Raw genomic sequence first — 17339 nt, forward strand, 5'->3', positions numbered from 1 at the left:
ACTACCTCCGTCCCAATTTAATTGACACAATTTTGTTTTTCACACATATTAAGAAAAATGTATAAATAAAGGGGAAAGTGGAATATATTGTATTGGGAATTATAAAAGTAGTATTATTTAGTGTTATAGTGTATTGGGAATGATGAAAGTTGTATTGAAAATTGAAATGGGTCAGTTATTTTGGGACAATTTTTTTTTAGAAAATGGGTCAGTTATTCCAGGACGGAGGGAATAAAAGCTAATTATAAATTGAATCAATCACTTAAACCATAAAGTTAGATAAACTAAAAAACTCACCTTATCCAAATTAAAAACATGGATGGATTTGCAAAAAAGAAACTAATCTTCTATCTTTATCTTAAAAATGAAACGTTATCAACATGTATAATTGACAGTACTACAAAGATTACTATCATTGGTCCCATTTTTATGTTCTGTGGTGAATAATGAAAAAGGACTGTTTCAGTTGGGGTGGTAGCTGATAAATGTTGGTACCCACTATAATATTGGATTGAATTGAATGACAAGATTATGTTTATATATAAAAAAAATATTTTGCTGCAAAATATAAAGAATGATAAGATCAAAATGAAGAGGGCCAAAATTGTAATTGAATAGGCTATAAATTTTAGTATTCAACAACAACATTTCTAAAAAAAATTAAATTATAAAAAATTCAACAGTGGTGTTTATCATTTACATCACCTCGCAAAATGCATGGGGATATCATTTTCATCATATGTGGTGTGTGTATCTTTAACGTATCATTCTCTCTGTTTGCACAGCTGCATACTTTTGTCAAGAGAAATGATATTTGTACAACCATTTTGTGACAGCTTTTTATCAACTTTCTCTCTCATACTCACATTATTCTCTTATTCTCTCTCTTCCTTTTTCTTTCTCCACTGTTTTTGACCAATAAAAAGAGAGAAAAAAAGTTGTCACAAAAGTTGTATCAAATGGTTGTTCAAATATCATTACTCTTTTGTCAATTGACTACCACACATGCGCCCTTAAAAAAATTATTATAGTATCAAAACTTTTTTAATAAACCAAAATGAGATATATATTAACACTAAAATAGTAATTCTTCTAGTACAAAGTGTATTAGAAAGATCACTGGAAGTAGGGATGGGAATAGGTCAAGCCGGCTTACAGGGGCCTACAGCCTAGCCTACGATACGTCAGACCAGGCCAGACTTTTTTCTTAAATAAGGAAGGCCTGAACTTTTTTAGAAACCTATTTAACTTAAAAGGTCAGACCACAGACTATTAAAAAATCCTTTTAGGCCTATTAGGCCGGCCTACTTATGTAAATGTGAATAATATTATTGACTATTATATTATATACTCCACTTTGAATTAAATTATAAATTTGTCAACCTTTAAAGTAATTTAAGATTATTAATTTACATTACTTTTTCGCATATTTAAATGTATTATTATAAATTAGAATTCAAATATGATATAATATACAGTAAAGTTCTCTAAAACTTCATGTTAAATATCGAAAGAGAGTTTAATATCATTGATCTATTAGCTCGTTAGCCTATTTAACCTTGAATCACATTACTTATTTAAAGATGTTCATATGAAATAGGTTTTTAAACACGCTATCAGGCCTAATCAGGCTTTCATAAGGCTAGGCTCAATCATGAAAAGTAAGCCTATGACAGATCGCAGGCTAGACTTACGCCTTGCAAAGCCTATCTCGGTCTAGCCTATTCTCATCCCTAACCGGAAGTTTACAACAATACAAGCAATAACAAATGGCAAAATCAACCAATACCCAAAGGGATTTGCCACCACATATAATAGTAAAAAAAATAAAAAATTAGCATACTTAGCCTTCAGCCACTAAAGAGAGAGCAATTTTACTTTATCTAACAATTGCATAATAGACTTTTCTTTGAATTTAGATAGCCTATTATTTCTTTCTGTCCATAAAACACACATTGAAGCGAGCCAAATTAACTGTAAGAAATTACAGCGGGCATGATAACCTACTGTGGAATGAGAAAACTGAATAAAATGATCCATAATATGTTGTGGCCTTGTGGGTCGACCGAATAAATGCAGTACAAGACCGAACTAGCTGCCGGAGAGAACTGAATAATTCGCAGTGAAGGAATTAGTGTTAAGTTGATTCAACTTTACTGCACCCAACTCACACAATAATGTACTTCTTGAGAAATAATGTCGCATCTGACCAAATTATTCTTTGTTGGCAACCTAATGCGTAAAAGACGTCACGCATAAATAGACACCACAAATAGTATCTAAAACTGCATCTAAAGTATGACCCTCCTGATTTGTGAGCATCTGATAGACACCACGAATAGTGTAGCCATCTCCTGGTTTAGGAAGCCACCTCCATTCTTCTGAAATATTAACCTATAAAGAGACATCAAGTAATATAGCACTGCACTCCTCTACCGACCCTTCCTTCCATGCCAACAACGGACGCCGCCATTTCTAAGCTTCTCCCCCTTCACCCCACTCTAGGGAGAACATTTTAGCCACCGACTTCCCTTTAAAATCAGACAAAAGGTAAAGCCGACTAGATCTCTCACGCAAAGGAACCGCCCTTATCCACCTATCAGTCCAAAAAAGAGTATCAATATCCTTACCCACTTTCCTCCTCACGTTCTCATCAAACCAACTCTCCCCCTTTACTCCACGCCCATCACAGATTCGCTCCACCTCCCTTCACCAAGAAGAGCAATCTCAACCACCTTGATTCAAGCGCCCTCCCGCCACTCCATACTGAGCTGCCAACGACAGACTGTAGCATCCATAGTATCACAATTTATATTTAATTGAAGAAATTTTTTTTCTTTTGAGAATTGAAGAAATTAGGACATTTTTTTTATGAAGTTAAACTAACTCATCCAAATTGACATCGGAGATAATTGAATTTGAAACCTTGAGAGGAGCACACTCCAAACAACGACGAAGCCACATATAATTGAGGGTATGCAGCTGCATCCAATGAACTTTCAAAATTTGAATATGCTGCTCGATATTATTTCTATTTGAATCTTCTAAATTTTTAAGATTGCACCTGATCAAAAGATTTTAAACCTATAGACCAAGTTTCCCTCACCTCATATGAAAGATACGCGGCCACCTTTTATGTTAGCACAATGGTTTTTGGCAAAAAAAATTATGTTTTGAATGGAGCTAATTGGCTTTTATGTTTAGAATGTTGTTTAAAAAAAACTGTAAAAGAAAAAAATACTTATTCTTATGAAATTACTAGTTTAGAGACCCGGCGTTGCCCGGGTTAGATATTAAATAAGTTTTATAAGTTTGTGTGCACGAATACACGTGTCAGTATATTAGATTGAATTTATTTAAATTTACAATTATAATAATATCATAAAAATAAATATAAATATTTCAAAAAAAATTAAAAATAAATATAAATGATGAGATGAATGTCCAATGCAAGAATAAAAAGTGTAACAAAATCAATAATGAATTAGTCCAAGTGGTAATAGTTTTGGGTCCTTTAAACATGGACTATTACTTTCCCACCCTATTGCCTTTAATCCGGACAATTCTTATGTATAATCAGTCATCAGACTCTCTCACATTTCAACAGTTTTGAGTTTTCCTTTTAAAAACAACAAAAAAACTAAATAAAAAAATGCTAAAAACCTGTCAAATAAAATCATAAAAATATAAAAATAGTACCGGAAAATTCTAAAAATCAAATAAAACTAATCGAAATTATTTTGGATTTTTATGAGAATATGAAAAATTAATAAAAATGAAAAATGGGTCTAAACGATGGAATTTTGGATTTTGAGGGGCGGAGTCCCGTAAGAAGTTCCTTCTATGGGAGTCATGGTCCTTGAATTTTTTCTGATTTTCTGGGGATGTTTCGGAGCAATCCGATCAAGTAGCTCGAAAACCCGATTTTTGTTAAATAAAATATTGGTTTTTAAAAATAGAAAAAATAATAAAAATATTGAGAATGAAAGTGGAAGTGACATGTGGCATAAAAAACCTTACTTTATATATATACTATTGATTGATTGATTGATTGATTGATGTGTAGTTTGTTGAGATAAAAAATACTGAGTGCATAAGATCAAAAGTTTGTTGAGATATTTATGTTAAATAAAATAGAAAAAATAATAAAAATATTGAGAATGAATGTGGAAGTGACATGTGGCATAAAAAACCTTACTTTATATATATACTATTGATTGATTGATTGATTGATGTGTAGTTTGTTGAGATAAAAAATACTGAGTGGATAAGATCAAAAGTTTGTTGAGATATTTATGTTAAATAAAATAGAAAAAATAATAAAAATATTGAGAATGAATGTGGAAGTGACATGTGGCATAAAAAACCTTACTTTATATATATACTATTGATTGATTGATTGATTGATGTGTAGTTTGTTGAGATAAAAAATACTGAGTGCATAAGATCAAAAGTTTGTTGAGATATTTATGTTAAATAAAATAGAAAAAATAATAAAAATATTGAGAATGAATGTGGAAGTGACATGTGGCATAAAAAACCTTACTTTATATATATACTATTGATTGATTGATTGATTGATGTGTAGTTTGTTGAGATAAAAAATACTGAGTGCATAAGATCAAAAGTTTGTTGAGATATTTATGTTAAATAAAATAGAAAAAATAATAAAAATATTGAGAATGAATGTGGAAGTGACATCTTATTAATAAAAGGTCTTAAGTTGTCTTAAACAACTTTTTGGAGCCAAAAATTGAGGTTAATTATGTCATTTTAATATTGAAATCTCATTATTATTGTTATTTAATTATTTAATATTTAATATATATTTAAGTAATTGAATTGAACAAACTTTTGCTAAATTTAATATTGACATCTCATTATTATTATCATTTATTTAATATATATTTAAGCAATTGAACAAACTTTTGCTAAATTTGTGCAATAAACTACTAAATACGTTTTTTTTTTCTTCCATAATCTTAGTTTGTTTTTTTTTTCATAATCTTATTTTGTTTTTTGTTTGATGGACATCATAGTTTGTTTTCTATTTTCTCTATTTTTTTGGTAGTGCTATTTTCTCTATTTATTTGGCAATATAAACACCGACCCCCATATGTTTTTTTGTTTTTGTTAACTATGTTTTTCTAAACAAACTTTTGCTAAAAAAGATTTAAGCAATTGAACAAACTTTTGCTAAACTTTTGCTAAATTTGTGCCATAAACTACTAAATACGTTTTTTTTTCTTCCATAATCTTAGTTTGTTTTTTTTTTCTTTTTTTTTCTTTCATAATTTTATTTTGTTTTTCTTTCACATTACTATTTAATAATATATATTTAAGCAATTGAACAAACATTTGTTAAATTTGTGCCATAAACTACTAAATACGTTTTTTTTCTTCCATAATCTTAGTTTGTTTTTTTTGGTTTTTTTCTTTCATAATCTTATTTTGTTTTTTGTTTGATGGACATCATAGTTTGTTTTCTATTTTCTCTATTTTTTTGGTAGTGCTATTTTCTCTATTTATTTGGCAATATAAACACCGACCCCCATATGTTTTTTTTTGTTTTTGTTAACTATGTTTTTCTAAACAAACTTTTGCTAAATTTGTGCCATAAACTACTAAATACGTTTTTTTTTTCTTCCATAATCTTAGTTTGTTTTTTTTTCTTTTTTTTTTCTTTCATAATTTTATTTTGTTTTTCTTTCACATTACTATTTAATAATATATATTTAAGCAATTGAACAAACATTTGTTAAATTTGTGCCATAAACTACTAAATACGTTTTTTTTTTCTTCCATAATCTTAGTTTGTTTTTTTTGGTTTTTTTCTTTCGTAATCTTATTTTGTTTTTGTTTGATGGACATCATAGTTTGTTTTCTATTTTCTCTATTTTTTTGGTAGTGCTATTTTCTCTATCTATTTGGCAATATAAACACCGATCCCCATATGTTTTTTTGTTTTTGTTAACTATGTTTTTCTAAACAAACTTTTGCTAAAAAAAATTTAAGCAATTGAACAAACTTTTGCTAAATTTGTGCCATAAACTACTAAATACGTTTTTTTCCTTCCATACTCTTAGTTTGTTTTTTTTTTCTTTCATAATTTTATTTTGTTTTTCTTTCACATTACTATTTAATAATATATATTTAAGCAATTGAACAAACTTTTGTTTAATTTGTGCCATAAACTACTAAATACGTTTTTTCTTCCATAATCTTAGTTTGTTTTTTTTTCTTTCATAATCTTATTTGTTTTTTGTTTGATGACAAAGAGCAGATTGATGTAATTAAAGAAGCAGCTCAGTGGGGCACAGGTAGTTTTCTAAGGATCTTATTTACAACTTTATTGCTGTCAAATGAAATTCCAAGTCCAGATTATGTTTGGATAAATACCTGAAAGTATTTAAGTGATGACATTTTATATAGGCAACGAAGACACCTGAAAATTCCAGGTATATTCAATTCTCATTATTTCTTTTGCTTCATTGTTTATAATATTGAATTTTACTATTATCATATTTAACTTATGTTTTTACTCTATATAACAGATTTGGTTTTGACTGAAGATGAATTGAAAAATTTAACTTTGGTGGAGATAGAAAAATTGTTGCGGAGAAGGAACAAGAGTCTAATTTTTTTTGAAACCATGCCTCAAGTGAACATGCCTTTGAATCCTGAATCTTACAATCAACTTATTTCTAACGAGCTTAACTATAATCATCGTGATCTAATTCTGGAGCACAAAAAATTAACTTCCAGAATGACTGAAGAACAAAGGAGCATATACGACACAATCATGAGTTCTGTGGATGCGAACATCGGTGGTTTTTTTCTTCATTGATGGGTATGGCGGAACCGGTAAAACCTTCATTTGGAGAGCGATATCTGCAGCAATTAGATCCAGAGGAGAAATTGTTTTGACGATAGCATCAAATGGGATAGCAACATTACTTATTCCAGGTGGCAGGACAACACATTACTTATTCGAGAATTCGACTTGCCCTATCAAGCCAGAGGATCCTTTAGCGCAACTAATCGTTGAGTCAAAACTTATTATTTGGGATGAAGCTCTGATGCTTCATAGGCATTGCTTTGAAGCAGTTGATAAGACTTTTAGGGATATACTTCGTGACTCTAATCCTGGAAGTGCGGATATTCCTTTTGGAGGAAAAGTGGTTGTCTTGGGTGGTGATTTCAGGCAAATTCTTCCGGTCATTCCAAGAGCACCAAGACATGATGTTGTTGATGCTAGCATTAATTCATCGCGCCTTTGGAAACATTGGCGAGTCCTAAAATTGACCAAAAACATGAGGCTTCAAACTGGTTCTTCATGTTCTGATGTCAATGAACTCAAAGAGTTCGCTGACTGGATTTTAAATGTTGGAGATGGAAATATTAGAGACAACAATGATGGGGAAGCTAAAATTGAAATACCAGATGACATGTTGATCAAGAACTCAGGTGACCTAATTTCTTCAATTGTTAATAGCACATATCCATCACTTTTGGAGAATATGAGTGATATTTCATTTTTTCAAGATAGGGCAATTTTAGCACCTACCAATGATATTGATGATTCACTGAACAATTACATTTTATCGATGATTCCTGGTGAGAAAAAAACATACTTAAGTGCTGATAGTCCGTCTACACAGGATGAAAATATTAATGGTCCTGATCAGATTCTCACTCCAGAATTTTTGAACACCGTCAAATCTTCAGGTTTGCCAAACCATGAGTTAAATCTCCAGGTTGGAGTTCCAATTATGTTATTGAGAAATATTGATCAACCATTAGGATTATGCAATGGTACGCGCCTTATAATTATGCAAATGGGGAATTTCGTACTTGAGGCAAAGATAATATCAGGGAACAATATTGGACAAAAGGTATATATCCCAAGATTGACTTTGTCTCCATCTCCATCTGATACAAAACTTCCTTTCACGTTTCAACGTAAACAGTTTCCTATTATGGTCTCATTTGCGATGACTATCAATAAGAGCCAAGGACAATCTCTTAAAAATGTTGGAATATATCTTCCAAAACCCATATTTTCACACGGACAGTTATATGTTGCTCTTTCACGCGTTACTTCACGTGCTGGGTTGATGATGCTGATTTGCGATGACGAAGGACGTGTCTCCAACAAAACTAATAATGTTGTCTACAAAGAAGTCTTTCAGAATTTAAGATAGGTAATTTACACATATACATATTCGTATATATTTTTTATTTGTTTATTGTTGCGTGCATCTAGCTATGTTTTTCAAAACACTTTTATTTAAAATAATGCCTTTCTTCCGAACTATATATATATATGTGTGTGTGTGTGTGTGTGTGTGTGTGTGTGTGTGTGGGCGCACACGCGTGTGTAAAAAATAATATTTAGAATTTTGTTGTTGACAAAAAAGTCAAAACTTATCAACTAAATTTGTTTCACAAATTAACATTATGTTATGCATTTTTCTTATACTTTTTTATATGGTTATGTAATTTGTATTTCTCTTTATACCTTATGCCATTTAAAATAATCGTGTATAATCATACAAATTTATTTTATTTCATGCCAGGTTGATCATCATCTTTATGATGAATTTTTGATTTGGAATCAGCAAAAGTCATGGACACAAAACTGAGTTTTACCGATTCAATTGTTGAGAATTGATACGTCTTTATTATCCACAAATTTGTATATTATTACTCAAGACAAACTTATATTAGTAGTTGCATTTGGTTATTTTTATTTGTCTATCCAATGTGATAATGAGAATTCTAAATTACTTCAGGTTTTTATTGGTTTTATTTTGGACACGTTAATTCATGCTCACTTACAACTATTATTGTTTCATTTACGATTACCTTATTTATTAATTAATGTCATATCTAACCTCCCGTGCATCGCACGGGTCTAAATACTAGTGTGGCATAAAAAACCTTACTTTATATATATATATTATTGAAGTGTAAATTGCACTCAATTTAGTCTCTCTCCACATTTTATCTGTATCCAATAACCAACTGAAATTATTTTTTCGCGTGAAACTTATTAAAAGGAGAATTCAAAAAGTTATATCTTAGATTACTATGTTTTAGTTTTCTTAGCAAGGATGAATTGAGTTTTATTTTCTTCTTATGATTTAGGACGGAAGGAGTATGTCCTTCTCAATCTCTTATTCACTTTTTTTTCCTCTTCGTCTCAATAGACTATAACTACGATCACTTTGGATTAATAAAAAAAACTATGATCACTAACCGCTTATTATTTATGATATTCATCTTTCAAATTCTCGCTTTTATGTGATAAAGAATGAAATTTGTAATATATCAAAAAACATGGAAAATATAAAAAAAAAATGTAAACGCTTATTTAAAAGATTAGTTATTTAATTGGAAAAAATTGACAAATTTAAGAGTTAAAATAAATTATAAAATTAAAAGAAAAAAGAACTGCAAAAAACTTTAGTATCTCTAATGAAGTTGAAAAGTCAGAACTCTCTGTCTGAGTTCTGGCTACACTACGCTACTGACTTCAAGGTCTCAGACCAACACCACCAAACCAACCTAAGTGGATTTCTAAAATGACTATTAAAATGATACAGGGCGAGTATATAGTTCAAATATGACAAAAGAGAAAATACTAACATAACAACTAACACATTAACATTTTTCATTAAAAAAATTGTTATTTGAACAACTAAAAATTGGAAGAGAAAAAAATTTGTATTAAAATACATAATTTTTTAATAAAAATACATCATTTTTTCATGGAAATAAAATACATCATTATTTATAATTATTATTGTAACTTGGAAAGAGAAGATAAATAAAATAAAATAAAAAACTATGTGGTATGTGCATCATATCATATTCATATACGTGTTGAACAACTAAAGAATTGTCAATCTTTCAAAAAAAACTAAACATCTCTCAAATAAACAAGTTTAAACTTGCACATTCGCACGGTCCCATTAATCATGCATATAAACAAGTATTAGTATTTTTTTAAGGAACATTTTTTAAAAAAATATGAAAGATTTCTTTATTATCTATATTTGTTTACCCTCCAAACTCTGAGACTTAAATTCTCGAACAAAGTAAAATAAAAAAAAAAGTCAAACTTTTTAACCAACCTAATGTCATTGATCCAGACTTCGATCAACACTACCACTTTAATAAAAAAAAATTACAGTGTTAAGCAGCAGTTGGATCGGTGACATTGGGACAGCAACATACACCTTCATGCAAATACATAATTTGTTGATGATTCACATGCCATATTATATAGAACAAGTTCACATATGTTATGTTTCTTTGCCAGTAATGTGGGACTAGAAAGACCATATTTATACTCTCTACTACCATAAATCATTTCGTACTAGTAATAATATTAGTACTATCTTTAATATTACGTTTACAACAACTCAGACAGACAGTACAATTAAACTTGTTACATTTATTCCAGGTTACAATATTGCTTTTTGATAGGAAAAGATTGTTTCAAATGTCGGTAGGAAAAGAAACAATCCATATAATATTGTAACAGCATAGGAGTAGGGCCGATTTATTTAAAAGCTACTAAGCTCCATGTGAATGGATGCATACTAATAACTTGAACATATTTAAGCAGAGGCACTAAGCTGTGAAGTGAAATCCAATTCCATCTCGATTTCTTGTTCAACAAGGTGCTTAATATCCATTGGATAAGCGAACCCTGAATGATTAGATGAATCGTACGATGTTGTGGCAATGAGTAGGTTCCAAGCCTCGCCGGGATGGACTGCATCCCAAAACACATATTCCCTCCTATTGGAGCATGGCCTTTCATCACGAATACACAATCCAACCGAGCTTATTGGACAACAAGGAGCCATTGAAACCGAAAAACCTGAGATTCATTGAACATGCAGCTTGATTATATATTGTATAAACCTCAATCAATCACATTAAACTGTAATTAATTATAGTATGTAAATTGAAAATTGAAGTAAACTAAAATTATTACCATATGAATGCTCGGCAGTTGACTGTAATGTATTGTTTATTAAGATGAATTTGGAATCAGCAGAGAACTTATTATTGAAGTGATCTACTAAAGATTTAAGCTTGAAATCAAAAATGGATGCAATGTCATTTTGCTCCTCAACACAAGACCCATATGTCTCATGAGTAAGGATGGCACTTGGAGTGCAACCCAATAGGCCTAACCCAGGTAACACATATTTTCTTGCTCCAAGATCATGTAAAGCCTGTTACATATACCAAATGCTTCTATTATAAACCATCATATTCATAACTATTGTAATTATCAAAGTCATTTAGTGAAAACAAAAGTGAAACACAAAGTTCAAGTGGATACCTGTAAATTCAATGATAACTCTTCAATTAGAGATTCTGCATACTGCTCAGGGCTGTAAGTGTTACTTGTTAGGTAGAATTGGGGAAGAAAGTAATTATTTATGTAATCATTACTGCCTATATGCACATAATACAAGCATTTGTTAAGGTATTCAAAAGCTTTGTCAGGACGTCCAAGTCTGCTAGCAATTTGAGAAACTATAACTCTGTGATTTCTTAACTGCAATCCCAAGCTAATAGCATAACCCTGTATGGACATAATGTTATTTTTGCGGCATGTGTATGAGTAATGTAACAAAAATACTCTAATCATCTACTAAAAACTAATTTCAACCTTAGCCGAGTATGTCTCCATACGAATTCCAGCTCCGCCAGATGCATAGTTCACACCTTTGAGTATGTCTGAACCATTAATGTTTGCAAATGGTGGAATGAAGTTCTCAAAACCAAGAAGCTGAGCTGCAATCAAAAGAAGTTCATAGTTTGTTTAAGCTGAATCAAAAGTTTAAGGTAACAAGAGAAAAGAACAAAGAAAAACACTTAATGTTTCATAATATGGATAAGTTAAAAGAATGTTACTTATTATGTCAATTGTAGTTCGACCGTTGGTAAATCTTCCGGTTGGGCCCATCGGAAAGTCGATCCCGTAAGGATTGTAATTTGATCTTGGAGAGTTAGCAGGAAGGTTGTTGTTGTTTCCACCATCAGATAAAGAATCTCCAAAGATAAAAAGACAAGGCACTTGGGATTTTCCATTGACACATTGTTGCAAATAGCTTACAAACAAGATAAGAATAGGCAACACCAACCATGTCTTTATCATAGAATCCATCTCTAAGAGGAAAATATAATGAAGCTAACAAATCCAGGAAACAACTAAGGTACAAGATGAAGATATGTTGGTTTTTGGCAAGTTATACGTTACGTTAAATAGACATATGTACTACTCTTAAGAGGAGTGCAAACAACACTATCGTTTGAACACTCTCTCCAGCACTTACTCTTTTATTGGGTGAAGTCAATGAAGGACCTACACTTTGGAAATGGAACCCACATAAAGTGGTGGGACATACATTTATTTCACCCAATAAAAGAGCGAGTGCTCAAAAGAGAGTGTTGCTACCATTCCTCCTACTCCTAATATGCGACCATCTATCTATTTAAATTGATGATATTTAATGCAATGTTAACTATCAAGTGATTATTGACTTTGGGTTAAGGTTAAATTGATCGAAAATAGTACAAGTTTAAACCCTCGAATAATTTTTATTTAGACTTTATTTATCTATTGATAGAAGTCTCAATTATCATTAGGGATGGGAATATGTCAGGTCAGCCTACAGGGGCCTACGACAGGCCAGGCCAGACCAGGCTTTTTTCTTAGGGAAGGCCTAGGCTTTTTTAAAAGCCTATTTAGCTTAAAAGGCCAGGCCACAGGCTATTAGAAAAGCCTTTTAGGCCTATTACGCCGGCCTACTTATGTAAATGAGAATAATATTATTGATTATTATATTATATACTCTACTTTGAATTAAATTATAAATTTGTCAACCTTTAAAGTAATTTAAGGTTATTAGTTTACATTATTTTTTCGCATATTTAAATGTATTATTATAAATTAGAATTGAAATATGATATAATATATAGTAAAGTTCTCTAAAACTTCATGTTAAATATCGAAAGAGAGTTTAATATCATTGATCTGTTAGCTAGCTTGTCTATTTAACTTTGAATCACATTACTTATTTAATGATGTTCATATGAAATAGGCTTTTAAACAGGCTAGCAGGCCTAATCAGGCTTTCATTAGGCCAGACTCAGGCCTAAAAAGTAAGTCTATGATAGGCCGCAGGCCTTACAAAAATTTGACATGCCAAACTTAGGCCTTGCAAAGCCTAGCTCGGCCTAGCCTATTCCCATCTCTAATTATCATTATTTTTCTTTTAGAAACTAAGGTTAAAAACATGGATGGATTTGCAAATGTTAAGAGTCTCACATAGGATATGAGATGGTCTAACAATATATTTATAAGTGGGGGCAATCCTCACCTCACAAGCCGGTTTTGTGGAGTTGTATTAAGCCCAACCACGAATTCCAAGATGATATCAGAGCCTTTTCAAGATCCATTGGGCCACCTACTATCAAGTTTTCGCTGTCGGGTCACCCACCATTTATACCCATGAACCAAGTCTAATAATGTTGGTCGTGAGGGTATGTGTTAAGAGTCTCACCTCGGATAGGAGAGGACATAACAATGTGTTTATAAGTGGGGGCAATTCTCACTCACAAGCCATAAATTCTAAGATGGTATCAGAGCCTCTTCAAGATCTATTGGGCCATCTGCTATCAGGTTTTTCCTATCAGACCACCCACCATTTATACCCACGAACCAAGTCCAATAATGTTGGTCGTGAGGGAGTGTGTCAAGAGTCTCACGTCGGATAGGGGATGACTTAACAATGTATTAATAAGTGAGGGCAATTCTCACCTCACAAGTCAGTTTTGTAGAGTTGTGTTAGGCTCAACCACGATTTATAAAAGCAAACACTAATTTTCTAACTTTATCTTAAAATAAACGCTATCAACATGTTCAATTCACACTACTAGAAAAATTACTATCATTGGTCCCATTTTTATGTTTTGTGGTGAATATTGAAAAAGGACCGTTTCAGTTGGGGTGGTAGCTGGTAAATTGAATGAAGAAGAAGAACTTCAAATAATATAACTTTTTTTTATCAAACTTGAAATTTCTAGTAGAATGATAAGATTATGTTTATAAAAATAAAAATAATAATAATAATAATGATTTTGCTGTAAAAAATAAAAATGATAAGATTAAGATTTTGTTGAGATTTTTTTTATAAAAAAATTATCAGATCAAAATGAAGATGCCAAAATTATAATTGAATAAGCTATAAATTTTAGTATTCAACATTTCAGGGAAAAAAAAATTGCATGTGGTGTTTATCATTTACATCACCTCGCAAAAAGCATGGGGATGTCATTTTGGCTAAATTACGCGTGAAATCTTTTAAGTTATTTAATTATAATAAATTGATCATTTAAGTTTTTTTTTATCGTACCACTTAGGTTTTTATGTTAATTAATTGTAACAAGTTAATCATTTATGTATTTTTCGGAACACTTAGGTTCGTATATTATTTAGTTTTTTAGACTTCGAAATAACTTACATTTTTGAGATATAAAATCTCCCAAATTGTTACTGTTAAATTATTTAAAGACTTAACTAGTACGGAAAAAACTTAAAAGACCAATTTACTACTATTAAATAATTTAAAGGATTCAAATGGTACACAAAAAACTGAAAGACTAATTTATTATAACTGAATAATTTAAAAAACTTCTGGTATAATTTAGCCTGTTATTTAGTTAACGTATAATTTAGACTTCTACTATTGTTGATTAGTTAACGTAAGATTTTTTCTAGTCTCGCCCCTTAAAAATCTGCTTAAATTGAAAATTATCAAAATACCCTTAAATTAAAATTAAATTTCCTTGTAAGTGTTTTATGTAATAAAGATCGTGTTTCTCCTTTCTAAACTTATGTTGAATTAACGCAACATCAATAGTTCAATTCCACGGTTTTATGCATTGTATACTTTCTACTATTGTTGATTATTTATGATTTGTGATTAATTTGATTTTGTGTTCCATTTTAAAGTAGTGTAACCTCAATTCACTTAAATTTCCACAAACTTAGTTCACATAAGCTTCCGCAAACTGAGTTTACTTAAAACTTGACATTCCAAAAGTTTGTAATTTTAATAATGTAGACATATTTGAACACGTATGTGAACAAAATTCACTTCAATTTGCATATGAAGAAAAAAACAAAAACACACAAATTAATGTCTTAACCCTATAAATCACTAACATACTTGTAACTTTAATGGAATACATTATGATTAAATCATTCATTTTTTATTGAACTTGATTACATATTCATATTCATGGTGTTTGTGAGACCGAAGAGGCAAAAGTTTAGAATGAAAGATGCGATTTATTTTTTAAATAAATTATATGAACAAGGGCAATTTTGATATTACGATTAAATTTTAATTAAACTTCGCTATAAATTTTAATTAATTTCAATTGACACAACTAGAACGATTACTATCGTTGGTCCCATTTTTATGTTCTGTGGTGAATATTGAAAAGGGACTGTTTCCGTTGGGCAGACAGCTGATAAATTTTGGCACCTACTGCATTATTGGATTGAGTGGAGAACAAGAACTTCAAATAATATACTCCATCGGTTTCAAAATAAATGTCACTTTAATCAAAAAAAATTGTTTCAAAATGAATGTCACTTTACATTTCCAATACAACTTTAATTTTTTCTTCCAACTTTACCCTCTCCATCTTTTCTCTCACACAATTTTCAATGCAACTTTAATTTTGTCTTTTTTTATAAAGTAACGGCAGTTTAGTAAAAGCGTTATATCCAATGATTATTTTATTTCATTTCTTAATCTGTGTGTCAAAGCCTAAAGCGACACTCATTTTGAAACGGAGGGAGTAAAGTTTGTGATAAAAAAAAATTAATCTTTTTATAATGATAAGATTATGTTTATCACCTCTAAAAAAAAAAGATTAGGTTTATCAAAAAATTTGTGATTTTGTTGTAAAAAATAATGATTAGGTCTACAGAATTGTTTAGCTGTAAAAATTAAAGAAGGATAAGATTAGAATCTTATTGAGATTTTTTTTTTTTAAAACTTGGCTTACTGAGATTTTTTTTTTCAAAATGAAGAGACCAAAATTATAACTAATGAAGCCTAAATTCTAGATCCCTAAAAAAACCTAAATTTTACTAGTACTAGACCATCGACCCGTGCTAACGCACGGGTCATACGAAAGAACAAATATTACGCAAATATGAAAGTAAACATTTTACTTGAATCGAAAAAATAGTATAATTCAATTCATAAAATAAATTGCCAGAAACCTTTGTAATGTACCATATTAAATAATTTCCACGACATCGACCCTGTTACGGTAACATAACATATAAATTTAATGACATAGTTTATTGAAGAAAAGAAAATCCAACGTCTGTCAACATAAAAATAGTATCAATATGCAATAACAACAATACTACAAAACAAAGTGCTACACATTACGGAAAACTTCTATGTATACCACATTTGATGTCACATCAGTATCTTGGCCGTCCTCATCATTGATCAACATCTTCAAACCATCCCTTGAAGTAACCCTCGATATTGCGACATACAATTGTCCATGTGAAAAAACAGGAGACAGTAGGTAGACACCAACATTTTTCAAAGACTAAACCAAACACGGATTATTAAATGTCTGATTTATGCATATTGAAGGAATTCGATAACAAAGCAAACAACTACAGCATTCGAGCAAGCTAAACATCTTTGTCGTCCTTAGGCTCAATTTTGACACGAACAAATCTGGTAGGTTTTGTGGCCGCCGCCTGGCCAACTTCACCATCATCAACAACCACAGAGTCAATGCTATTATAGGACCTCTTAGCACCTATTTTGGTGGTTGGTGTGTCAACCACACATGTATTGATGCATGAGTCCTCAACCTCTGGTACATCCTGCAGACATTTGCGATAAACAATTTCATCAAAGTGTTACGGATTAAACCTTTACGGACTCACGAAAGATTAATGTAATAGTTACCATCTGAACATTTGAATTGTCTGGCGCAGCTCCATCCACACTAAGCGAGAAGAGATGTTATTGGGGGGGGGGGGGGAGATAGTCATCGAAAGCTGCTTGCAGATTCATCTTGTCAAGAAGGAAATGCATAGGGGGATCAAAAACGGGGTAGGGGATACTCTTATGAAACCTATCAGTCAATCGTATATCAAATTGCCCGTCACCCACAAAAACCAAGGTAATCCAGGCACCAAGACTGATTCCGTAAAAGTCACGAATTTCTTTCCATCCCTTTGTGAGGAAAAATCACTA

The 17339-nt window shown here is 31.0% G+C and overlaps 1 protein-coding gene and 1 pseudogene across 2 annotated transcripts; one reads left to right on the plus strand and one right to left on the minus strand.

Annotated features, from left to right (window-relative positions):
• The first annotated feature begins 6127 nt into the window (after positions 1-6127).
• LOC146944213 (uncharacterized) lies at positions 6128-8846 on the plus strand (annotated as a pseudogene). Its single transcript, XR_015025879.1, has 2 exons — positions 6128-8204; positions 8580-8846. The product of XR_015025879.1 is annotated as an uncharacterized LOC146944213 (transcript).
• Positions 8847-10377: 1531 nt separating this feature from the next.
• LOC146944214 (GDSL esterase/lipase At1g29670-like) lies at positions 10378-12265 on the minus strand. Its single transcript, XM_085742624.1, has 5 exons — positions 11944-12265; positions 11699-11823; positions 11366-11611; positions 11012-11255; positions 10378-10894 (listed from the first exon to the last, which is right to left on the minus strand). The coding sequence occupies exons 1-5, from the start codon at positions 12194-12196 to the stop codon at positions 10629-10631; spliced, it is 1134 nt and encodes a 377-aa protein (XP_085598750.1). The 5' UTR covers positions 12197-12265; the 3' UTR covers positions 10378-10628.
• Positions 12266-17339: the final 5074 nt, after the last annotated feature.

Source organism: Medicago sativa, chromosome 2 (genome assembly GCF_051527215.1).
Source record: "Medicago sativa cultivar Bolivia chromosome 2, Bolivia_mono, whole genome shotgun sequence".
Classification (NCBI taxonomy): domain Eukaryota; kingdom Viridiplantae; phylum Streptophyta; class Magnoliopsida; order Fabales; family Fabaceae; genus Medicago; species Medicago sativa.

What these genes read in the sequence shown, in the direction of transcription:
- LOC146944214 (XM_085742624.1), bottom strand. Translation starts at nt 12,196, where the DNA reads ATGGATTCTATGATAAAGACATGGTTGGTGTTGCCTATTCTTATCTTG. An exon ending in AACTACAATTGACATAATAA is followed by an intron (nt 11,824 to 11,943) that starts GTAACATTCTTT and finishes TTTTGATTGCAG; the next exon opens with CTCAGCTTCTTGGTTTTGAG. An exon ending in AGTTATCATTGAATTTACAG is followed by an intron (nt 11,256 to 11,365) that starts GTATCCACTTGA and finishes TATATGTAACAG; the next exon opens with GCTTTACATGATCTTGGAGC.